Source organism: Cydia pomonella, chromosome 21 (genome assembly GCF_033807575.1).
Source record: "Cydia pomonella isolate Wapato2018A chromosome 21, ilCydPomo1, whole genome shotgun sequence".
NCBI classification, from domain to species: Eukaryota; Metazoa; Arthropoda; class Insecta; order Lepidoptera; family Tortricidae; genus Cydia; species Cydia pomonella.
Window position 1 is genome coordinate 15,758,158 of NC_084723.1, and position 27,090 is coordinate 15,785,247.

Here is a 27,090-nt window from a genome sequence, read left to right on the forward strand (position 1 = left end):
TACTGAAATTAAATTCCTTGACCGTACTTAAGTGATTTGCAGATATTTAAAGATTGATAATAACTTGTATGATAAAAGCCCTCCCACCCTAATCTTAAATAAATGGGGTGTGAGAAAGGATATTGGTATAGATACTTAATCTCCCAGTGAGCCCGTGGGCCATAGTTGCAGTATGCGACTGTCGCACGATGTTACGGGGCCGCGGCCGGTGCGGAAAATACCTAACCTAGTCAAGTAGTCTTCCAACACTTGTGCCCTCAATCGCACACTTTTCTTTCACTCATTTAATTCATTCAATGGCATGTATTTGTGTTCATCGCAGATTAATATCTGACCGTTCGGGATCGGGCGATGGGAAACACTCTAAACTTATAGCAAGGGTAGAATGGCCAATATCCGTCAGTTATTGTTGTTGGTATGAAAGGGATGAATGGTCTACTTTCCTTGTGAGAGAAGTAGGTAGTTACGGGAACAATAAGTACCCTTACCATGAGTTTTCCGCGACCGTAAATTCTAACGACTGCGTCAACTCAAACGCAGTCGCTAGCAAATATGTCAGTGTCAAATTCGTGCTAAGGGTACAGGTACGTGTAACGTTTGTTTTGTGTGTGACAAACTTACTTAGTATTTGTTCAAACCTTAGAGATATAATTATACCGTATTGAAATACTTTTTTTGTGGGATCAATCGCGAAAATAATTGTCAGTATACCATTTTGGGCGGTTTTCTATGGTTGAGCCAATTTTCTTCGGAGTTTCGTGGTTGGCATATCTGCACGTCGCGAAGTATAGTTTAAAGAGTTGAAATAACACAAATTGTAAAACAACACCTTCGCTAAACATCGCTTCTCCATCTCAACGCCTCGTTCGCATGTTCCGTCAAACATCCGCGGCATTGCTCAACAATGTATAGATATCGCCAAGAGAGTTCAGGTAAATGATTACAACACAGCTACACATAGAATACTAATCGTAGAAACATTATTGAATGTATGAATGAGAGAATGTGACATAATTAAATATTAAGCAGATTAAGCTAAAAATTAAATAAAAAACCTTGAAGAAACTTTTTGGTCAATCTCGCAGTTCGTGATTCAACTTGCTATCGGTATAAAAAAAGAATACTAATTTCATCAAGTCTCTGTCATTAAAGACTGACCAGTAATATATGATCACGCGCCATATTGCGGAATTTCATTGGAACTAAATTTCTCATACTAAACTGAACTGTCACCCTATACACGAGAATAACAGCGCCCTCTTGACAATGATCATATATTTCTGGTCGGGCTTTACATGATTTTGTTGTTGTGTACGTGACTTCAACTCTAGTGTCAATACCTATAACAAGAACGATAAAATTTGTTTTCCTATTATTCTGCCGCGGCAACGCCGCCTGTTTTGTGTTTTGGTTTAGCAGCGCGTGAAACAGCTTTTCGGGCATTCCGAGTTTCGTTTTCCATCGTTCACACTGTGGTTGTCAATTCGTAGACCTTAACGCCAATACACACGGTCCATTTATGTTCAGAAAGGGTATTGCTATTAGTACCCGTGTTAGGCGCCTAGATCAAGCGGGTTGTTTTGGCAACAATAATGCTAATACCGCCATTAAGAATGCTGAAAGTTGATTGTTGTTTTGTTTATGTAATTTAGGATTTGGACTTACTCTGCGAAAGGCCAGGCACGTGGATGTGAAGGTATGCTATTTATTGAATAAAAACAATTTTATTGTATTCTATGGTTTAAGTACAGCAAGTTATTCGAAAACGATATCAGCCCAGGTAACATGAACCGATTCAATCTTCACGTGGTTTTAAGCGACATTTTGACGACCAGTCTGGCCTAGTGGGTGTGACCCTGCCTATGAAGCTGATGGTCCCGGGTTCAAATCCTGGTAAGAGTGATATTTGTGTGATGAACACGGATATTTGTTTCTGAGTCATGGGTGTTTTCTATATATTTATAAGTATTTATAATTATATATTATATATATCGTTGTCTAGGTACCTATGACACAATCCTTATTGCGCTTACTGTGGGACTTAGTCAATTTGTGTAATAATGTCCTATAATATTTATTTATTTATATTTATTTTACCTGTATCCCCTATTAGTCGTGAGTCGGGTTACCTACCTGTAAAATAATAAGTCAAATTAATAGTGCGTCAAATGAGTTGATTCTGGGAATGATAACGATCAATTGTCGAACTTAGGGCTCATAATCAATCAGCTGATTATTCGTACCAATCATATTTTTGATGATATCACAGTGATAAGATTATCTCTGCAGAAACACTGTCCTGCCCTGACTGGCGGATGTGGGTTTATCTGTGTGAACTAAAATCTAGCTATCTTCCAAGTTTAGGACTCGAATCTTAAGAGGCTGTCAACACCCAATGTCCTTGAAATTGATGTTACTTAAACAGTTTTTTAAGAAAGACTATTTGTTTTAGTCAAGTAAGAAAAATATATGTTCATATTAATTATATTTCAAAGACCGTGGTTGTACCCGATACATGATTGAACGAAATCGGCTCGATAGAAAATAATTGCAAAGATTGGTCTTAAAATCACAATTAAACGGTTTTATGTCTTTATTGTTTTGACTTATGAGTCTGCAATTAAAATCACAATTTCAAAACATTTATATCTAAACCGCTATTGAGTAAAATATTACACTAATAATCCACTTTTTTTTATTTAAATATTTTTCTTAATATTCCTTTGCCCAGGCCCAGTAACATGCGACAGTGCTATCTCATTTATTCCGATACAAATAGACAGTGTGCTTTAGGTATTATTGACAGCCTCTGAAGCGTGAAAGGCAAACTTTGAGATAAACTGACATACCCGAAAGATAGCCACTAGCAGACGTAATTTTACATAAACGAAGTCGTCTATAGGACTCGATTCCTACCTGCTTACCCAGTTTTAGGGAAAGAGCACCTTTCGCTATGGATATCAAAGAAAAAGTTTGTCAAAAAGCCCCAGCTTGCCGAACACGTATGTTTAAATTGATTAACCCGCCGCCATAAAGCCACAAATGCCAAAATTATCTACTCTCGAGTTATAACGCGTTTCGTGCAATGTTACGGCTACCGTGGCGGTGTAGTGCGTCTGGTATGTTCGCCGAGAACAGAGTAGATGACTTTTACGCTATAATGCGTAAAAGGCACTGGTCGTTTGTCGGGAGAGTGAGCGAAACGGCGAACAGTATTGTTAAAGTAGTGTATACAACCTGCTACTGTATGAGCAAGGTTTCCCCGCTGCACCTATATAATTAGTCTTAATTTTAATTGTATATTTTATTTTATTGTATTGTTGCTTTATTGTAATTTAATGGGTTAATACCTGAATAAATAACATTTTTATTTTTTATTTTATTTTTTATAAACGGAGGCCAAATTCTAATCTCACTCCTAAGCAATATACGAAATGTTCCACTTACAATGGTTTGTTATAAGTTGGCAAGTTAAACGACGCACGGCCAGGGAGCGGAATGGAGCCGTGGAACTTTGCCAAAGCGCCAGCTATTCACTTGCCCAAACTATGCCAAATGGAATGCCCTTTTTCATAGGAAAATAATCTTTCAATCTGGACACAATGCATCGTCAATACGCTAGTTTCCATATAGAGCAGACAAATCAGCCAATTATTACGAAACATCCAATCGATTTTCGATCTAGTGTGAGAAATTTAACCTACAGCATTACTTATCAGATGAACTCACTGTACACGAGCTTGTGCTGATTTTTTAGTAGTTATTTACATTTAAATATTATTTTCGTTGTAGTTACATTCGTAAAAGAGTTATATCTAGACTATTTAGGGACTATAAAATAAGTTCATTTTCCTACAAAAATGTCAGCCTATTGTGCAATAGACATGCACAATACTATTGAATTTATAGGGACCGTGCGCGTTGAAGGGTCTGCCATCTTGTGGCCTGAATCGGAACCATAAACATGTACATTTACACGTCACGTGTTTTCATGTGCATAGTAGGTCCTGCCATCTTGTGGGCAACATCGGAACAATTAACATCACATTTACGCCACGCGCCAAAAATCTGACGGCTCCTGTGCTGCCTCCTACAGTTCATGTACGCTCCCTATTATCATTAAAACCACACGTATTTTACCTTTACCTATATGTATATAAGTACTTATATTGACCGGGATATGACCCGTGATTACCTTTTGTATTGTTTTCGAGCTCCCACAAAATACTAAAGGTAATCTCGGTCCATATCCTGGTCAATAAAAGTCTAGTGAAATTAACCGTGAACCATTCAAAACTGTTATATACCTAATCGTAGTTCATAATGTCAATTTATTTATGACCCCAAGCCATTCCTCTTGAGGGGAATTTGCTCAAAGTATTTGTTATTTCCTTCCACGTCGTACCCACAGTTGAACCACAACCCACAACACTCGGCAACAGTTGAACACCTATAAATAAAGCAAATCAATTACGTGCTTCACACGTCAATGTGATAACAGTGGGAAAATCGGCAAGTAATTATAGACATTAATTACCTATTGGCGCGTTCATTAATTATTCGCTAAATTTGCCGTTTCGCTACCACCGTCACATGGGCGTAAGGTGAAAAATGTATTTACTGTTCATTACTTTTTTGCTATACAATAGTTCTTGTAGCAACGAAACTGCCAAGCCACATATTTTGACTAAGGTGTAGAGTTTGTGAAGTTATGGCTTGTAGAGTTAGAAGCTTGGCTCTACATGAGATCTGATAACCTTTTGACAGTGCGAGCCTTATGGTTTCGTCTTGGCGACATTTTACATGACAATGTTTTTGGCGGGATCTACTATTACAGCTCATCAATATCGAAAGAAACATGACATAAAAATTAAACTATAGTAGACAACAGGTGGTTTTATCGCTAAAAAGTGTAATCACGGATCTTGGGCCAGGGGCCCATTTCTCTAACGGTATTAGACTAATATTATTAGTCCACGAACTGTCAAGTCGTATATTATTAGTGTGTTGCCATGGTAACACACTAATAATATTAGATTAATAGGTACCGTTCGAGACACGGGCCCCAGCAGAGGATTCGTAGCTCTCGGCGTAGCAACGGAAACATAATAATTGGTATTATTGGGAGTTTTAGTGGTTTATTCATTATTCGTTACTGGATCGAACCCATTTATTGTCAGTTGTTGTCATTGTCGAGGTTACTTTCATTTTTTTGGCTTACCCGATTTCAGTCCTACAGGACGCTCAATAAGGCTTGTGTTATGAGTACGTTAGTTAACGATAAGTATCATATAGAGACACATTGAAAACACTTGAACCCGGGAACTTTGTGCCCATGCCCTTATCGGGACGAAAGACGCAAGGCCCAATGATGATGATTTCATTCCAGGGTGTGCTCTGCTCTATTAACCTACCCGCAATTTGACACCTATCTCGGAGACCATTATACTTGTTTAACGACATTACGCGCGCGGAGGCTCATTAATATTTCTAATTAAGTCGGCGAGCGTGACGGGAGAATACGCTGCTTCATCACATCCATCCCACCGTTGACTGATCGTGAACCTTAATACCAACGCAGAAGGTTCACCGATGGCGATGGGCAGTGTGTTGCTGTTAAAGTACGGGGTGTCCCGTGGAAGATTTTCACTTTAAAATTTGATAAAATCAAAAAAAAAACCATAACTATTTATTTTTATAAAAAGAAGACGAATGCGCATTGCATTTTTTTAAACTCACTTTTTGCCCATCGGCTTTCAATCAGTTTAGTTGACGGTGCAGTCGGTGCATCACGAATCCGGTATATATTGAAATTAACGCAAAACATACGCCTTAGAGCCCGATCCTGATTTTAATTTCTTGTTCTGAAATTTCTGAACCAAAAATGTTACTATTGACAGCTTTCAGATCAAACCCATAACACTTTTAGAACAAAGAAATAAAATCAGAATCGGGCACTTGCAGTTCTGAGTGAAAAGACGTTGGAGATACGCCTCAATAGCATGTGCCGTGCACACTGCGCTGCTGGCCAGCGATCCATTCTCACCAATCAATCCGCAACACTCACGAAACTTATCATGCAAGTCCTTCCCGTTACTGCACTTAACTAAGCTAGAGACGCGACGCGCCAGAGTGGAGCCTGTATCAATGGAATAAGGGTGTCGAATGATAGGTCATACATAACTGTATGGGCAGCGGGAAGTTACAGTACTGTGCACGGGACCGAAACGATATGCATACACTTAAGTATACCACCCACGTCTTCATCCATACCATATACACCTTATTTATCATAAAATCGTTTCATTTATTAACATTATCAATTATGAAGACCAAGCATAAATACTCGTAATTATCATCAGTCATTATTATTATGCATTTTTGTTGTGTCTGCCACTCTGGAATCCTTTGTACTAAAGTATCTGTCAAGTATCCGTCTATAATGGTTCTTACCGGGACTTGTATCTTTTTGTTGCGCTATTAGAGAATTGTAGATACTTCTGACGCGTAGTCTGATCCGTTACTCTTGATGCTGCTGTACACACTACATCATGCAAGCAAGAGGGGCTCTAAGTAAGTACTTTATTTATAGTACAGCTCGTGAAGGGACGCAATTTAATGACAGTTAGATAAAGCGGCGGAATTAGGCCTTAATTTGGTTTTATTGTTTCAGCCTAATGAAAGGAAAGCTGATTTTAAATTGGCAGGGCTCATGATTCTGCCAATTTGAACCTTATACAGCAGGAGATAAAGTTGATGTTTGATCGAGGGGATTGAAGTGAGGAAGTGAGATGTCTGAATTATTCCAACTGCTGAACGCTCAAGAGTCGAGAGGACCAGAAGTCCTGTTGTGAAAATGGAAAATCAAGCTAGATTTCGGTATCTGCATTCAGCTGATAGATATAGATTAAAGACTCTGACTACATTCTGTACAAACCGTTGAGTTAGGTTACGTTTGATTGATCTCTTCCAAAAACCAGAGGATTTTTTTTAAACTAGGCTCGGTCAAATGGAAATTTGTCAAATAAAATATCTGAAAAATAATGTTCCGAATTTGTACGCATAGTATTTCAAAAATATCATAGAGCTCTAATATTTTTTCCAAGTTCAACTCCTAAGGATATGAAAATAGAATTGAAGATAAGTTGGCAGCGATGTTGTCGCTGCCAACTTATCTTAGTCGGACTCTAAACGACATGTACTTTTGTTTATTGTGTTGTACTTGTACCTCACTAAAAGCAAACTTATTGGGAGCGTGCACGACTGTCACGCAACCTAGTGTCCGCAAGTCTAGGGGAAAACGTCAATTCACTAGATCTTATAAAACTACTCCAAAACTAAAAACTACAGAACGGATTTTCATACGACTGTCATCTATCAATAGAATGATTCTTGAGGAAGGATTAAGTATATAACTTGTTAAGGTTTTGTGTAAATTGTTTGAAATATAATGATGTTGTCGGAAAAAATCACGCTGGCTAGGAGCTCTAATCGAAAACGCTGCCTAATCCGTTTGAGCTATAACAACACAAATGTCCACACACGAAGCTATATTTTTACCTTACGATATCTTACGATATCTTTTAGTATATTTCGTCTCTATCACAATGTTGGTGCTAGAAAGCGATATATATTTTGGTATACAAATAAAATCTATTATATTCAATTCTATCGTTGTCGTGTGTGTTGCTTAGCGATACTATAAGATATATTTCGGTATCTTACAGTATATCAATATGTTTTATCGCTCCGTCTGTGACGAGCTTTAAGCAGCATTGAACATGACCTTGAGCCGACCCCTGCATACCTCCGCGGGGGCAATATCGCGTGCCGGCGACGACGTCCGAAAATGGCGGGCCAACGCCACGGCTCCCAGTACTTACGTACATCTACGGAATTCAGACCTTGGACCCGCACCCGGACCTACGGCCAATATTGTTCAATCTACGGAGAGTAGGTCGACACTCCGTAGATTGAAATATATTGGCCGTAGGCTTTATTACTTATATCGCCAATAAGTAGAAACTAAATAAAATACATGTTATTACTTATTATAAAGCGAAACAGAAGAAGCAGACTGATGACAGATGAGTTTTATATCTAAAACTTCTACTCGCTCTAATTTATCTGTATTACAATTTCTAACAACTAAATCTAGTACCTATGAGACATGACATATGTGTTACTTGAATGTGCAATGTGCATACTAAATTGCATATGTTATTTCAGAATGATTTTAAAATGAGAGTGTAACACAATTGGTACTGAATGTGTACTTATCTGAATGTACTTTAGTTTTAGTTTGGGAGTACAGCCAAATGAATTGGAGTTGCTGTAGAGCATTACCACGATTTTTTACCCTCCAAGAGCATCTTTATCATATGTAACTCATATGCTTATTTTGGGCCTTGGACCACGATACAACCAATTGAAACCAATGCCAAAAGTTGGTTTTATTTGCAAGTTTCTTGGCAACTACGAGGTATTGAACAACTACGAGGTTGCTGGAGAGATGCTTTACAGCAACCCCCAACTTCATTTGGCTTGTACTTCCAAACTATATAGTAAAAATTGTGTACTAAATCCTCATATAATAAAAAAATCCAAAACGCAATGTGGGGTTGCTGGAGAGCATGACATCCCAGAGCTCCTCAGCTGAGAATTTCGGCAGAGGAGAAATGATATAAATGTTTTTTCCTGTCGTGTTTCCTCGGAGGGACGACCCTGGCGCGGTCACTTCGACAACTATGCACGTGTTCCCCGTCTAATGCGTTTAACACGACAAGGTTCTGGGGAATTTCGAGAGAAATAGAGCCTTCGTGTTTGCAAAATGTATAAATGACTAAGTGGCCCTAGTGAAAAAGGGTACAAGTCTCTGGCAGCGCAGGTGTAAAGGGGTGTAAGTTCCACGTAACACTTATGCCCTTATACACCTAAACTGCCAGAGACTTGTACCCTTTTTCACTAGGGCCACAGAATATGTTTAACAGATTCGACTGCTACTGACATTACATGTTACGATTGATCTGATGTAAAAATCCACCACGTCACAGACCACCACATATAACCTGTTTTCTTTTGTTTTTAAATTCTCTTTATTTTGCGTCAACCACCGTCGCTCAATAATAGGTAGTTTGCTCAGTGTTCCAGACCTGCGAGTTCAAATCTCGCCCAGTACAAAAATACATTTTTCTTCATTAAATAATTGTGATATCAATACGGATTCATTTGGAATGCAAAATTAAGTACTTACTTACTTAATTCACGCTATTTGATAAAAAAAATGTGGAATCGTCTTATATTAAACGCGCTTACGTTTCCATTCTCACTTTAAAATTTAAAGCATTTAATGCTTTTTAATAGCGACAATGTCTTAAAAACATACCCATTAGCTTCTACGACTTGTGAAGTTCCTCGCACGTTCGCTAATCTTTTAACTGTTGTATAAACGGCCTCATGTCAAGGGAATATGGTGGTATTTCGTTTGGCAAACAGTAGTACATTGAGGATATTAATTAGCCGCTATATCGTGGTGTTAACGTGATAACTTGTTAGCATGATAAAAGATAAAAGTTATATTATTCTCGCACTGTCTAATGGCGATATTAATTATAACTTGACACTAAATAAAGAATGATTCATAAGTCGTGATGTACGTTTAGTATAGTATAAACACGTAAGAATATTTAAAAATCTCTAAGGCCCCATACGCACTATGCGGCCAGCCGCGCGCGGTTGCGGCGGACCGCTTAGTGCGTTCAGTATTTATGGTTGCGGTTTCATACATTCTTAACCGTCATGCGGCTGTCCGCACGCGGCTAGCCGCTTAGTGCGTACGTAGCCTAAACGTATTTTGTTATAATTAATTATTTTTTTTACTCACATTTACCAAATTACAAGGGAAAGAGTGAAACCGCCACTTGTGATATCTGGGGGCAGAGCGGTAACTTTAGACAATTTCCAATGATTCATAGATTGTAAAAAGTACACTGCTGTCAGCCACGTTCATAATTGGGGAATATTTCCTTTGTCCAATGTTGTCCCCAATGTCCCCACTTACCCCACTTAAAAGTAGCTTTGAATACAAAACCATAATCAAAACTATAAAATAAAATGTAATATAAAAACTTATAAAAATTTATAACGGACTACTCTATGATTATAGAGAATTAAAAAAAACTGAAAACCTAAACATGTCAAACCTCGACACTAGCTGTCAAATAGTCTGCGAATTAAACGTACATTGGTTTATATGCGCACGTGTCAGCTACATTATAAGCGTAAACACGGGCGGTTTATTTACGCAAGGTTATTATATTTGCACAACTCCATCAAAGTACCGCTCATTAATGGGTTAGCGAAGTTTTACGGACACAGAGCTGCGTTAGCAGTAGCTGGAGTTCGTGTCGTGTGTGTGCAATCACCATCAAATCAAAAGTAATGGATCAGATCAGGGCTCGAAACCCGTATTAAAAAAAAACAACGGGTTGCACTCCATGAGTGCCGGCAGAAGTGAAAACTTGAATATTAACGTTATGTATTTTTAATATTTTGGAAGAGTTCGGGAATAATTTTGCACGAATTGCTTTAATTATTAGTATAAAAATACTATCATTTATGTGGTAAAATACAATATTCATTTGGAGTTTTTCGATCAGGTCACGTGTCCGTCTTACGAATTTTCAATCTGTCGAATCGGTCGGTCACGTGACCTGTCGCGAGTTTAACATTTTTTCCCTATCACAAAAAGTGCACAGCGCCGCTAAAGAAGATTTCACTTCAAAAACGAAAAAGCCCAATATTTTGAATTACTTTAGGCACTAATATGGAAAAGTGATAGAGAGACACTAAGCGTTTCGTTGCCGTAGCGATTGTCACCTTGGCTAGGCCGGCTGAAGAGATAGTCTCTATTTGGAAAATAATTCCAGGATGGCAGATACTTTTGGAACGTTTATTCATTCGCTACTATTGGTGCTTACTGTACCAGAGCGAGCGAGACTCGAGTGGTATATTTTCAATAATTTAACGCGCAGAGGACAGAATAGCGGGATTAAATACCTCCTATGATCTAGGCTAGGCGATTTTGTCATGGTAACTATGCGCATAGACAGATTCACAACATAAATCTCATAGTTACGTTCGCAAAAACGTCGAGATACACCAAGTTGCGGGCAGTTTCTGCAAAAATGAATACTGCGTCAGATGACATGTTACAAAAAGGCCGTCAACTGAACTATCACCGTCAGGTTTACATCCAATGACAAATTTTCCCTCCTGCACTCATGCAGGCTAGTCACTCTTAACTTGTGAGTAACGACGAGTCTCAAAGCTCATCAAACCACCATAAAGATAACATAATCTGCATACGTCATACTTGAACACTCAGTAGTCACAGATACTGACTACATTACGCCGTTACACGAAGTCAAGGCACTGTTAATAGCTTCTGTATGACGTCGCTACAACATCACATCGTTGCGTCAATTATTTGATCTTGAATATTTTTTCACGTTATTCCATTGATATAAAGTGTACACATATTCATGATGATTGACTGTACAGTCATGGACTGTCGTTTTTAAGCAACTTAGAGCGTTTTCAAATTGTGCGACCCGATATCGGATATCGGTTAGAAGTAAAATGTATAAATATATTTGTTTTTCTGTATTTACTGATTCATATAAGAAATCTTTATTGATTAAAAAAAAGCTAATGCAAAAATGGCGGACTTGATGCAATAGAACATCTCTAGGAGCTGTTTTTTTTTTTCAAAGGCATCATCCGACATCGCAGAGGCACTTCTGATAATGTTCAGACACGTCGAATCCCCGTCAGCTGTCGTTCCGACATTATCGTATGTGCGGTCCTACATTCGATATTGCGAAATACTGTGACACTGCGGAAGCGAATGTAGGATCCTACATCCGATATCGGATCGGACAATGTTGAAACGCTCTTAGGGTTTTCTTTACATTCTCCTTAATTCGTGTCGAGGTTTCGTAGACCATATGCTCAGAAAGCAGCAGCGCTGACAGTCCGGAACTTCGCGTTTTAAAATTGAAAAATGTATCAAATGCAATGTACACCGTCAATTGGTCGAGGCTCTGCTAATAGCGCCCATGTGACGTCACACGACGTCACAACTGTGCGTCACCCGCATCATCTTAACACACGTAACTTCTGAATTTGAATAAATAATCCTTGCTTCGTATGGCGCGCACAATTTCTTGCGTTCTTTTGTTAACCATTTAAGATTAGACCCTCTATTCTATTTAAAAGCTTTTATGAAAGAAAATGATAGTAGCAAATAGAGACAAACGAATATAAACATTGTATTAGGTTTGACAGAAGTTTGTGATAAACGCCATCGCCATTAGGTTTTAGTTAAAATAATGGAAAATCAGGGTTACGAGTAATATTGATTTTTATACTCAGATTATTATAGAAAATTCTTGTTACAAAAAGGAGCAATCCTTTTTATGTATTTTTCTTGAGGTTTTAAATGGAATTGTTCAAGTCCCATATCACTTCCTTGCGGGACTCCGGTGCACCTACTTGGCCTTAAATATGTAAATGTAAATAATGAAGTATGCTCACGCGCAGGGTAATTAGGATGCAGACATGCTCTGGTGATGACGTTCGAGGCGTCGCACGGTGAATATTTGCCGCGATATCTATATGCTATTTCACGTTTGGGAACTCTGCTGCACACTTGGTTATGTATCATTTGGCAAGTATTAGACGAGGTAGTGAATTAATCAAGTTAAAAAAAAAGGTTTTTGACAAAGGTTTCACCTAGCTCTAAGAATACGTGTTGCATGGTTAGGCTATACGAAATTGTATTTGTCATGTTTAACATTTAAGCTTGTTACTAACACTTATATGGGCAATGCTTATTTAATTTATAGTAAGCTTTTATCGCTGAGTGTTCTTTTCTCTCAACAGGCAACTAGAGTTAGACCAACAAAGTCTGCAACTATTTTGATAGCACACCCAGTGCAAGCGTTATTTATACGTCATCATTTCATAGAAGTTTTGACGTTTAAAATAACGCTTGCACTGCGTGTTGCGTGTGCTATCAAAATCTTTGCAGACTTGTCTTGGTCTGACGCTTAAAACTCATTGAGGCAATTCTAAAATACCCAAACACTAGGTTGTTGTTATTAGGTTGCATTGTTCTATCGCAGAGTTCCTATGGCCACCACCTGTGGCCATCATCAAATCACTTGCATTGTCATCCAATTTACATATGTATGTAATAAACTATCTTTATCTTTATGTGAATTTTCAGCTCAATCGAACAATGGGAAGTGGGTCTAATTTAGCTTGCAAGATTTGACCCGAACATACATACAAATATTCCAAGTTACATAAAACCTTGTGATAACATGAAAGATTGGTGCTACACCACGGTCATAAGTGTTAACCCTTCAGCCGCCAACGAACGACAATACTTAGACGTCAGCCCTAATCCCTCGACGGTCGCCATCAGCCAACCCTAGCGTCGCAATAAACTCAGCAGCCGATAAGGAAAATTAAAAAGTCGCTGTCAATTCAATTACGCCGGAGCTTTTAGTGCCGGAAAATGTGTCACGATAATGTATGGGAAACTCTTTGTTGGAGATAAACAACTTTTTACGCGATTTTTACGGCGACATTTTTTATTGTGCCACGTAAAAGTAAAACCTTTGAACTTTGAGCTCGTTAAATGAAAAGACACTCGGGAAGAGCCATCGCACACTTCTTTTTTCGTCTATTTTTAAAGTTATTAGGTCCTCGCTTACAGTACGGGCGGCCTACAATTCTTATTACTTTGTTTTATGTGTGTTTAGCATTTTCATGACTATTTATTACTGTTATCATGTAGTATAAGTATAATATCATTAAGTCGTGTCGCCATTTGTACCTTCATGTATTGTGCAATAAGGATTAAATAAATAAATAAATATCATGTAGTCGCAAAAAATCAATAATGGTCGTTGAAGCGAAATAATGCAAAAAAAAAAACATAACTTCTCAACGAGAGAAGGGATTTTGACTGCCTTTGGAAATTATTAGGGATTGCAATCCGGTCCGGCGGATCCGGTAATCCGGCCGGATCCGGCACTTTTCAAGAGCTACCGGATCCGGTAAAAATCACCGGATCCGGTAAAATAAAAAAACGTTTAAATACAGCACGCGCTGTGCATTTTAGATGAGGAAAAGGCGACGGGTGAGAAGTATGAAGTTAAACAGAACAAAAAATGAATGAAAAGTTTGAATTTAGTAAGATATTTATATATATTTATTATGACGATAAATGGGAACAGAAGAGGATTTCTTCTTCTTTTGTGTTGATGGCACGATATGACGATTACATAAATACTGTAATAGAAGGAAAAATTAAAGGATGCAGATGCCATGGAAGGCATTTGTAATTTATGCTAAAGAGAAAGTTAATGTTGTGTCATAATGTTGTGATAGGAGATTTATAATAGTGAACAAATGAGCAGGATTAAGTCGGCCGTACTCTACCGACTAGAGTTGGACTCATCAATATTTAGTTTACTCCGATTATATATATATAATTAAGATAAAATATTGATTCTTTACTTACTTTTGTTCCCTATAATTTGACCAATATACTTTCCTGTAAATTAAAAAAAAGTTCATTTTTTTTATCATAGAGTCTGCTACATTCTCGGACAAAAAATTAAAGCAAGATGATACTGGAGCACATTTAATATCATTTGGTTAAAAGTAAAATATCTTCCTTTCTTACTAGAATGGATGTCAACGTTACAAAGAATTCAATCAAAGAACTGTAACAAAAACATGTCCTTTCAAGGAGTTCCAATTCCCACCCCACATCCCATCATCGGGCTTGGAAACTAATCAAATTTATAATTGTAATCGAAAATTTGAGCACATCTGAATGGTTAAATATAATAAATGACCGATTTCATATTTTGTTATTAAACTGATATAGACATTGTAACACTTTTTAGTCTTTTTACTACCAAGTTCTATTTTATTGTTAAGAAGTTATTTATTTACTTCAAATTATAGATTTAGGAATACGTATTACCCAAAAAACTAGAAAAATATGACATTTAATTAACTTCAATATACCTATACCAAACCGGATCCGGTCCGGCCGGATCCGGCCGGAATATGGCCAAAATCCGGCCGGATCCGGCCGGATTGAAAATCAATCCGGTTTGCAATCCCTAGAAATTATATGTACATAGTACATAATGCATTGACTTTTTGCAGCGAATGCAGCAATTTAATAGTTTTTAGTGAGTGGGCTACTGCGGACTTACATCAACGAAGACGTGCACTGTATGCCTTGTATGAGGAACGGCGGTTTAACACGAGTGATGAATTTAAAGAACATGTCAAGCAATATTCGAAAAAGTTTAAAATAGATTGTCATATAGCTAAGCGAAATTATCTAAGTCAAAGAATAAAAAATAGTACCAACATTATTAAAGCAACCTGGAAAGTAATCAATGTGGAGACTGGTCGCTCGAAACACAGAGTGAATGATTTTAAACTAAATATTGATAACAAAATTATAGATTCCAATTTAGAAGTAGCTACAGAATTTGAAATTTTTTTCACTGACGTACCAGTTTTCACAACTAAGGATTTAAATTCATCACCCTCATCTGCTGTTACTCTATTAAAAGATAACGCTCCAGAGTGTTGTGGAGATTTTCATTTTGAACGTGTTTGTACCTCCGATGTAATAAAGGCGTTTAATTCGGTTAATGTCAAAAAAACGAATGACCTCTGGGGAGTCTCTGTCCATGCTGTCAAATCCTTAGTAGAAATTATAGCGCCTGACTTAGTAATTATATTTAACAACAGTGTTGATTGCGGCGAGTTTCCTGATTTAATGAAACATAGTAAAATAACTCCTTTATTTAAATCGGGTAGCAACTCTGACCCCACTAACTTTAGACCGATATCTGTGCTACCAACGTTCAGTAAGATTTTTGAAAAATTAATTCTTTCTCAATTAGTACGACATTTTAACGTCAATAATTTAATGCATAATAAGCAGTTTGGTTTTACACGGGGTCGCTCGACAACCGATGCTGGTGTTGAGCTAATTAAGCATATCTTCGATGCCTGGGAGGAGTCACGAGATGCTATAGGTATCTTCTGTGATTTGTCTAAGGCCTTCGACTGCGTTTGTCATGAAACATTAATCAGGAAACTACACTATTATGGAGTTAGAGGAGCGGCACTGGATTTACTTAAGTCCTACTTAAATGGTAGAATACAAAGGGTCGATGTGAATGGACAGCGATCACCGGGGTCATTGGTCTCTATGGGTGTACCACAGGGGTCAATATTGGGACCTTTCCTGTTCCTTATCTACATAAATGACTTGCCATTCCTTGTAAAGACCCACCATGATATAGTATTGTTTGCAGACGACACTTCACTTATTTTCAAAGTCAAACGACAGCAACAAGCTTACAATGATGTAAACGATGCTATTTCAAAAGTAGTAAATTGGTTCAATGTTAATAATTTATTGTTAAATGAGAATAAGACTAAATGTATTAAGTTTGTCACTAGTAATGTAAGGCATGTACAAACAAGTGTCATTGTGAAGGATGAGGAATTGGAATTAGTTGATAGTACAGTTTTTCTTGGTATAACTTTAGATTCTAAACTCCAGTGGGGTCCCCATATTGCTACTCTTTCGAATAGACTGAGTTCTGCAGCTTTTGCAGTAAGCAAAATCCGTCAGTTAACTGATGTCAAAACAGCTCGATTAGTATATTTTAGTTACTTCCATAGCATTATGTCATATGGTATTTTACTGTGGGGTGGTGCTTCAGAGATAAATACCATTTTTGTTCTGCAGAAGAGGGCTATTCGAGCAATATATAAAATGAACCATAGAGACTCACTGAGAGATAAATTTAAGGAAATTGACATCATGACAGTGCACTGTCAATACATTTATGAGAATATTCTGTATGTGCATAAAAATATTGCCGATTTTAAGAAAAATTGTGACATTCATAATATTAATACTAGAAATAAACATAAGCTCGCCGTGCCCTTCACTCGGCTCCATAAAATTAAAAAATCATTCATGGGTAATTGTGTGAGATTTTATAATAAACTTCCAAACCATATTACTGAGTTACCAATTAATAAATTTAAGAATCATGTAAAGCGTAAACTTATTTCTAAAGCTTATTATACCACACAAGACTACATGAATGATAAAACAACGTGGGATTAATTGTGATTCGAAATGATTAATTATTTATTATATTTGAATAATGATGATGAAATGGATATTCCAATGCATGTATTTCCTTTGTTGTTTTTATTATATTTGTTTGACATTTAGAATTTATTCTAGAAACAATCTAGACTAGTATTTTTTATACATTTTTTTTTTTGTATGACTGTATTTTGTGAAAGTTTTAGTATTAAATTTGATCTATGAATTATATTCATTAGTATTATATATGGAATAATATTTACAACATCAATAAATTGCTCTGATAATTAGATTAAGATAATTATATGTAATACTGTCTTACTATTCATAAGTGCTTGTTGCTAGGCCTACATGAATAAAGTATATTTGAATTGAATTGAATTGAATTCAAAAATGTGCTACATGCATTCAAACTTTGTAAAAAGCTGTACAGAAAATCCGAATAGCGCAGAGAGTGCCATGAAGCGCGCCATGCTCAGCTTCAAGGACTGTGGAATGAACTGTTGTCCGCGGTATTTCCGGACCGATACGACCTTCAAACCTTCAAGAAAAGAGCCTACCACTACCAATCCTCAACGCCCTTGCAACCCCTCTGGTGTGCAGGTGTCCATGGGCGACGATGATTGCTTAACATCAGGCGATTCGTTTCCTCGTTTTGCCTCGTGCCGCATCACAACATAAAAAAGTATAAAGAATGTCGACATCTGACGCCGCAGCAAGCTGCAAGACGGTGACAAGACCCCTCTGGTGTTGCAGGTGTCCATGGGCGGCGGTAATCGCTTACCATCAGGTGATCCATCTGATCGTTTTACAGGAGGCAAACGACTTTTTAAAAATTCATATATTTTACTGTGTCAATGTTCATATTTGAGTTGGATCAAAATGTTTAGAGATTGGTGGCCTCTTTCGGAATATTTCGGATGAAAGGAGCGCCAGTCGTCCGTTGGCTCGTTACGTGGACGATATTCTGGGACGGGTGGTGTATTTCAAGTGAAGACTATGCTCAGCAGAGAGCGATGAAAGACTGAAATGATATTGTTATTGAAATAAATGAATGATAATATGGCCAATAATTTTATTGTATTGAATGAAAACAGACCAGGGTGCCTATCTAAGATGCCAATCGTTCGCTCTGTAGCGAACAATACGGTAATCTTTCTCTATCACTCTTCCATATTAGTGCGACAGAAAGTCATTAGCGTATCGTTCGCTACGGAACGAACGATTGGCACCTTGGCTAGGCACCCAGAACAGAATAAGAAGCTATAGGGCCAAAACGTCGCCAGCCGATGGACTAGAGATGAACTAGATGGATGGGGGCAAGTTGATATAACCGAAGGCACACCGGAAGGGGGGGCATACGTTGAAGCGAAATATCTGTAACTTTTAATCTCCAGTCCTCTGGCGACGCCCATGTATAGAGCAGCCCTGCGTGTTTGTGCGGGGCAATAAGTAGTGATTTCCTGCGCGCACGCACTTCGGGGGCTAATCCTACCAATGCCCTTAATGCGATGGCGTGCATGATTTAACTAGAGCCCGTCTAACAATAAGCAAACTCTGAACCGTGTTTGAGAACACAGCGAGAGAAAGTATTATTTTAAACGTCATATATATACGAGTATATATAATTTCATAGAAATCATACACTGTGCTATCAAAATCAAACACGGTTCTGATTTAGCTTCGAGGGACTCTAATACCGCTGCTGCAGTACGATCGTTCACACTGTTCACTAACGATTCGTAAACCTTATTTCGGCCTTCGCCCTACACAACATATCTTTACCACTATGATTGCATGACTTGCAAGCAGTTCTCAACTGTGCGTTTCTCTAGAAACTACCTGCCGCACAGCTAAACTGTGGAATGAACTGTCACCGGTATTTCCGGACCGATACGGACTCCAAGAAAAGAGCGTACGCCAATATTAAAGGTCGGCAACGCTAGTGTCCATGGACGACGGTAATTGCTTACCACCAGGCCCCTCGTTTGCTCTATCATCCTCACAGTAAACTGACAATTCGTAAACCTTAATGCAAAGACATAAGGTCTACCGATGGTCAATTAACTCTTGCTGTTACTATACAGCAAGGGAATATGCGGAAATAAGTGAAGTCAAATGAGGCAAGGATCAAGTTGTTATCACCGAACGGTTCATTAAGCAATATTTTGAGTTTATGGAGTCGTTTTGTTTTGTCGTATGAGGTTTTGGAACATTGCTAATTTTTTCAAGTAATAGGACCTTTTGCAGATTGTAATCCATCAGCGGAGCGGAGATCAAACCAATGCTATTGTTTGATTCCTCACAACTCCGCTCCGCGGCGCCTCATTGGCCAGGCAGCCTAATACTGGTTCCAATTAACCCTTCGCCGTGCTCGTCGTACGATTGTAACGAGACCTTGTGGGGCATTCATAAATATTGTATAGTTATTCATAAGTAGGTGACGCGATGTGGTTAACCGCGCTCACGCCAGCGAGGAAAACTATGTTATTGTCAAGTTGTCAGTTGTCAGGCGTTGCATTTTCCAGACAACAAATATCAGACGCTGTTGCAACACCAGAAAATACTCGTAACTCTCCATTTTATAGCATTATAAAATAAATTAGTTAAATAAAACCTATTTAAGAATGAAAAAAATCAATATTGCTTTTCTATTCCACCATAGCAATTCGATACTATTGTTTTAATTAATATGTACCTAGTTCCGCAAAGTAACGCCCGAGTTAATCATTTGAAACGGTGTTTAGGACCACAATGACTATGGCTGTCGAAAGTTGAAAAGTGGTAAACCACTTTCTTGGCTGACTGCACACCTCGCGACCGGCATTTAGAATTTCCAAAAAACGAAAAAGCAGAAGAATTATATCTAATTATCGATTCTACTTACAAAATTTCACGAGAATCAGGTAAGAAATATGACCTGCAGAGGAGAACATACGAAAACATTTTTGCTCAAGCTGAAACAGAGACCTTCGCTAACGCTTGTCAATGATGGTTTCTTGATGGTGTCTCATAAACCGGCGAGCGTGTATTAGGAATATTATGAAAGTGAAGGGAGCGACAGACGTATGTTAGGATCGTGGCAAGTGGAAGTCCGAGGTCTCTGCCTACTCTCCCCCTCCGGGAAATAGGCGTGACTATATCGATACCGTATCATAAACCCTTTTGCCGAGAACCGCAATCAAATCAGCCAACCCGTTTAAGAAATAAATTGGTAAGATTCATTGGCATGCACAAAATTCAGAAAATACAATTTTCGGCAAAAACTGATTGACAACATCACTTTCATCGAAACGTAAAAAAATAAACGTACTTATATCCCAGCCCAGCTCGTTATAAAAGTCGTAGTTATCTAATTATTTGACAAATATTAATTAATCATTATTTTCTTATCAAAGTGCTTTTATCTAAATTCAAAATCGTATTAAAATTAAGTCGGCCATTAAACCCGTAGATTATTATTGCTATCGGGTTTAACCGTTGACCTCGAGTAAACCCAAATCCCATCAAAAACAATACTTGTCAAAAAAACCAAGTCTCGCAACTCAGTTGTTCTGCGGTAAAAAGTTGTGAGATCCATGTAATACCAAGTCGGTTATTAATTTATTCTTACTACTTCTATTCTATTCTAACAACTTTTTACCGCAGAACAACTGAGTTGCGAGACTTGGTTTTTTTGACAAGTATTGTTTTTGATGGGATCTCATTTCTTTTTGTATTTTGTAGACAGTTCTACTTTTTTCCTTATAAATACTTAGGTACTTAAAGTATCAATATTTAATTTAAATTATTTATCCGAACAACGTCCAAATTGTAAGCAAATAATATCAGTAAACCAATGAGAGTAGCCTTTAGTCGTCAAACTAATATAGCAATCGAAATTATCAATGAAAATCGCAAACTTATAGGTAAGAATTCTGGGCACATCCGAACAGCATTGGGTCGCTCGCGCGTGTGAGCGCGGCTGCTGCTCGCTCGGCGACATTCACCTTTCCGCGCGCCCCGCCACTGTCCCCGCCCCGCGCCCTCGCGCTAGCACCGCGCAGCGCGTAGTAACGGCCCGCGCTCACTCGCTAGCATCGCAGCGCGTGGTATAATAATTAATTTACAACCTTACGCACTCGTAATAAGTACGAATACGCACGTAGGTACGTTTTTCGCATTAAATAATTTAATTTACACGTGTTTTCATGACGGGAATACCCATTTTTTGCTCGATTTGGCAGGGGCACTACCATGCGCCTATATTTATATGGGACTAGCTTAAACCCGCGGCTTCGCACGCAATAATAATAACTGCCGTAAAACATAAATAAAACATCGTTACGAATAAAGCCAATATTGAAAAATTTCACTGAAGACTTGGCTGTATGGGCTTAATTTTCTTTGCGGCCTTTTCTAGATTTTTTAGTTTTTCCTTGATTCATACACCAAACACTACTTATATTCCAAATTTGAAGCTTCTAGGTCTGCTAGAAGTGCCTTAGAATTTTGATGATCGGTGAGTCAGTGAGTGACAAAATTAAGAAATTTGACCCGTTATAATTCTTAAAATACTGGTTCAAATTGAATGAAATTTGAAATATACCGTGTCTTTACAATGCCTGCATGGTTACTGAAAATTTCAGTCTTCTAGTTTTATCCACAACGAAGTTACAGGGGGTCGAAAATGGTCTGAATTGCTTCGAGAAAAGGATGGTACGGCCGTGATGCTTTTTTGCTCGACTTGGTGGGGGCACTGCCGTGCCCCCAGATGTTTAGGTTTACGTCGATAAAAACCTACTCCCATACAATCCCAGTTATTTATTTAGGCGTGCTAATCGTGCAAGATATTAGAATTATTGCATGTGGCTGTACCAGAGCATATCAAAAAGAGGCCTCTGTCAAGTCTAGTGGTTCTATGAACTGTAGATCCCCATGGCTACGCCATTTTGAATTTTCAAAATCTGTAAGTATAAAAATATCAATTTAATTATTGAACCTGCTCACAAAATTTCACGAGAATCGGTAGAAACATGCTAACCTGTACAGGTGAACATCCGGACCGGCGAAGAGTGTCGTATACTTGTCACTTGTCATTTATGTCCATGCTACAGGATAAAGCAGACACAAGGACTTTGGCGAAGTACTTACGTCAGTTCAGTATTATTCAACGCCTACCTAAACCATTATAGGACCGGAACCTAATACTTCGCTCGGACACAGAAAGGTAGAGCTTCGCTCCCTCCGCTCTACCGACCTTCTGTAAGTGAAGTATGTGTTGTTGAAAGCTAAAGAGCTTACCAGATAGACCGCAGGTCTTCTCCACATTGACCTTACTGTAAGTCTCCCCAGACATATCGACGCGGAATCGGCAAACGCCGTTAGAAAAAAAAGCTTTATGTCTACGAGCCGATCTGAGCCATTGCGACGTCTCTTTCGCTCTTGTTTCGGAATCATAAACCTTTTTTTCTATCGGCTTTTGCCGATGGGGCGTTGAATGGCGCCGATATATCTGGGGAGACCCTAAACATGCAGGCAGGTATTAAAAGTAGGTGACTTACCTATTTTTGTTTTTATATCTAAGCATTGTGATATGTGAGGGAACTGGAGGATCTTGCGCCACTTCTTGCTCTTGCCCTTGTTGCTATCGGAGCCACCTGCCGACAAACAGCAACAAGTTAAACACGTCAACATAACAACAACACTGTAACGAGCCCCGATGCAGTGGAGTTCGTCTTACACACAATTATTGTGTTTATTCTAATAAATTTTACACATGCAGATCAAACGACTCAGTAATGGAAACCATTAGAGATGTGCGAGGATGTGTTTGTTAGGAACCAATAGAATCACTTCATTTGTTTTTCTCGCTCAGCGTGCAGTGATTATATTGTGTTTTTTTTAAACACACCCCTTGCAACGTGACTTATTTTTGAAAAATTTACTAAATAAAACTGAACCTAATCATGTTGTCCTCTCCTACAACACTTCTACATGCGTACATGGACGTTTTATATAAAATTAAACTACATTTTGTATTACTTAATAGTATGTTAGTTTTTTTATGTCTTATGCGAATGCTTCATTTGTAATTTTTTAACTAAAACATATTTATGTACCAATGGAAGAACCTCAAAAAATGGTTCTAAGCGTAGTCAACCCTGGCGTACCTATTTCGCCCGCGCGTTGAAGGTCCAATATTATTGCGTGGGTATTTAAACTAATAGTTATTTGTTTTTTTTATGAGTATTACGTATCTGTTCGTAAGAACAATATTTATAATCTGTCCCATAAGAACATGCCGTATGTTTTTGCTTGCTTAGCTGTCCAAGATATTGCAATTGACCACGTAAATAGAAGAGGCTATTAGTGAAGCTATTTCTGATGCCATTACCATAGAAACAGGTTACTAACGATGAAAACAATCATTAAAAGAACTGATAAACACATTACCTTCCTTTGCGTCGCGCTGTCACAAAATTAGACTGCTGTCCGACAGAAGTTCGGATTCGGCAAGTTTCGGTATAAAAATCATGTTCGGCCGAAGTATAGGTTTCAGCAGGTTTAGGCCGAAACTAGAGCAAAACCGAACTTTCAGTTTCATCAAAAACCTTGGTTTGGTTTGGTCCTACAATTAACTCGTTTGAGACTATCTCGACTCTAGACAACTAAAACTAATTTTAAGACTGTAACTATAGTACAAATTGACAACATTTCAACATTTGTAAAGTGGGCTAAATCGAAAACCATTTCGGTAAAGGATTATCCGACATCGGATCGGACAATGTGAAAAGGCTGTAAGGGCCACGTCCCGCGGTCTCGCTAAGGGTCACGTCCCGCGGTCTCGCTAAGCATGCTAATTCTGTGAGTGGTGACATTGCGTTTTGCTGATTCTGCGCTCGTTCTCATTACGGTTTTAGCTGCAAAGTACATTTCGCTTGTCAGCGAGTCACCAACATTTCGATGTAGCGTTGTGCTACTTCTTGATTGTTTATTTAAATAATTAAAAGCATCCCGAAAATTTAAATGATATTTTCAGAAATAAAACTGTAAAATGTGTAGAAGTGAGGCTAGGCACTGGCTGTGATAATGTATATTGTATACACACTGTATGTAGCCCTTGGCGTGAAATATAGCGTGGTCTTACTTTATTATATATTTTTACTTAACTCCAAGAAAAGTCACCAATATCAGAACATAGCAGATAATAGATTGTCAAGAGTATCAAGACATTAAAGTGTTTGTTCCGATATTTTTGAGCACTTTGGTCGCTCTGATATATCTGATGGCGACTGTACGTCGACTTATTTCCGCCGAACACTATTAAATCACCCTAATGCCTAAACCAAGCGATAAAAGCGAACAAATGGCGTCTTTACAACCGACAAATTTGTCTGTCCTCGCACTCAGACAAAAGGACAGGAAGGAAGGAAGAGTGACAGAGATAGGTAAGTTTAGTTCTCCCGGTTCGATAATCTTGTTAGTAGACTTAGAGCTCGCCCCGAATAAAGGTTTATATTTTTGAGATGAACGGTACCCCTCTGTACTATCCGCAAACCAAACTGTCGACTACAGTTTGATCATGCAAGTGTGAGTTAAAGATGTCACCCCGGTCATCAGTTTGGTTTGCAATTTTGCATATGATAGTTTGCTGTCCTTAATGTCATTATTACTAGATCCGAGCGTCTGGCAGCCGTTCATCAGTAGAATCCAATATCCATCAGTAAAATCAAATGATATATAAACGTTCAGAGTCTAAGCTAAGTTTTTAAATTTCTATCGTTTGTTCCGCCATCGCGTCGTAATCTAAACTTACGAGTCGATTTTCAATAATGTGTCAGTCGACGAATGAATGATGAATGATTTATTGCGTATACTTGTTCAGTTCTTCAGGTTACATGCATATTACAAAATAGTTCCACTGAACACTATCTTTACAGTTGTATACGCTTGTATATATTTAACTTATTACCCTATTAATAAAAACTAAACTAACTAATCTACTAACGGTTCGTCTTTATGATGCGGTTGAAAGTAAATAAATATTGTTTATTACACCACAAAGAAAACAAATTTACAATGTAAACAAAGGTAGGAATTTAACTAGTGTTTTTAGATTATTTTTAGCCCCTTTACTGACATTCTGCCCTGATCTCCACCGATCCACACCTGCGAGACGCCCGCTGTTACCAAAATTGACAAACTTTTTCCGGCGCCAGCTCTCCGTGTATAGGGAACCATTTTCAGTCCTGCAACCACGTTAGGGATTATTGGGTCCTTATTTGATTAGGATCAGCGGGGATCTGCAGGAAGGACGTTGGACGGTAATTCCGTTGAAAACAATGATCATTTCCACTATACAGTGAAAAAAAAGCGGGTAATTTTTAACCCACTTTAATAAGATTTCAATAAAATTTTCTTAATTGATACGAGTTTATTCTCTACGGTATAGGCGCAAAATTTCACCCTGTGTCCTAAAAAATCTTTCCCTAGCTTACATCTATTTTGTCGCATTTGGATTTCGTGTTTATTTCACCCAGAATGTCTGCCTCTACATTTAATCAATTGTTTATTTTCTTGTATCTTTTTACTGAGGTGTGCCAATAAAGAGTATTCTATCTTCTTCTATCTAATGTCTTTATTCTCTTGAAACTTGCCAAATTTTATTAATTTTAAATAAAGACTACCCCGTGACCGACTGTACCTGTTATTTTTGCCACCGTGGCATAAGACATCTTTTAATTACAATCCAGACACCGATAATCTACAAGTTAGGGAACTGCCTTCCAACGAGAGCGTTGGAAGGCAAATGAAGACGCTCGCAGAATGATTTGTGAGTAATTACCGAGTCGGCGGCTCCTTTGCGGATTAACCGGTTGCTATTCAATATTAATCACTATAAGATTAATAAAATGATATTTGCTACTGAAGGCAGCTGCAGCTATAAATGAGAACCAGCGCACTAGTTTTTACAAAATAAAAATTTTTTTTTTTGGAAACATACACCTTTTGTCCCAATTGGGACTTAGTGTTTCTTACGCCTATAATTACGATGACCTATAATAGCTATATGCATAATTATATACGTTTAAACATCTTTAAGAAAGTTTGTTTTTGATGGTGAAAATGTATAATTTACAAAAACTTTATTTTCTCTAAGCTTACCTCCTTTCGGCGTAGGCCCTGCTACGTATTTAAGTATTTAAACTTACCAAATTTTATCTAAATCTGAAGACAACCAAATGATAATCGGCCATCTTTTTCAGGTATACCTAATAGTGGTCGGAGATGTGTAACGTGGTCTGGGCGGGGTTTAAAGTCGTGTTTCATTTGTTATTGACGGACATAATTATGCGGTCAATTTCCTATTTAGACAGTGATCACTCGAGCCAAACAAACAAACCAATGCGAGTGGTCGTAGTCGTAAGATCAAGTTAACTTATATTGCATGCTTTTGGTTAGGTTGTTCCAGTGACAACATCTTGCTTCCATACAGAATATCTGTGATAATGTTGTTCTAGGGAGATTGCAAGAAATACAATGTGCATAAATCGAAACCCTAACCGTAACACTCGTGTTTTGTCTGCTTCAGCACTCGGTCGGAGGGGCTTGAAAGCGAATGTAAACAGACAAAAGTCGCCGAGTAAACACACTTGTGGCCTCTCTTAACGCCGAGGGAATCAGGAAAATAATACGCGAATAGAGTTTTTATACGGAATTCAAAAATATTTGACCTCTAATGGCTACGCAAATAGTTTTTGAGAGCCTTGTTATGTTTTACACTTAGTTGACCAATGGAAGACCTTCTATCGTTGAAATTAAGGTTACGAATGGTTTGTTATGATGGTTCACCTTAATGGCCTTTTTCA

At 38.1% G+C, this 27,090-nt stretch overlaps 1 protein-coding gene across 1 annotated transcript in view; it reads right to left on the minus strand.

Annotated features, from left to right (window-relative positions):
- Positions 1-27,090, minus strand: part of LOC133529582 (G protein-coupled receptor kinase 2) — a 94,890-nt gene that overhangs the window by 45,055 nt on the left and 22,745 nt on the right. The window contains exon 2 of the mRNA XM_061867327.1: positions 22,783-22,878. Coding sequence (XP_061723311.1) covers positions 22,783-22,878 — 96 coding nt within the window. The remainder of the gene's footprint in view (positions 1-22,782; positions 22,879-27,090) is intronic.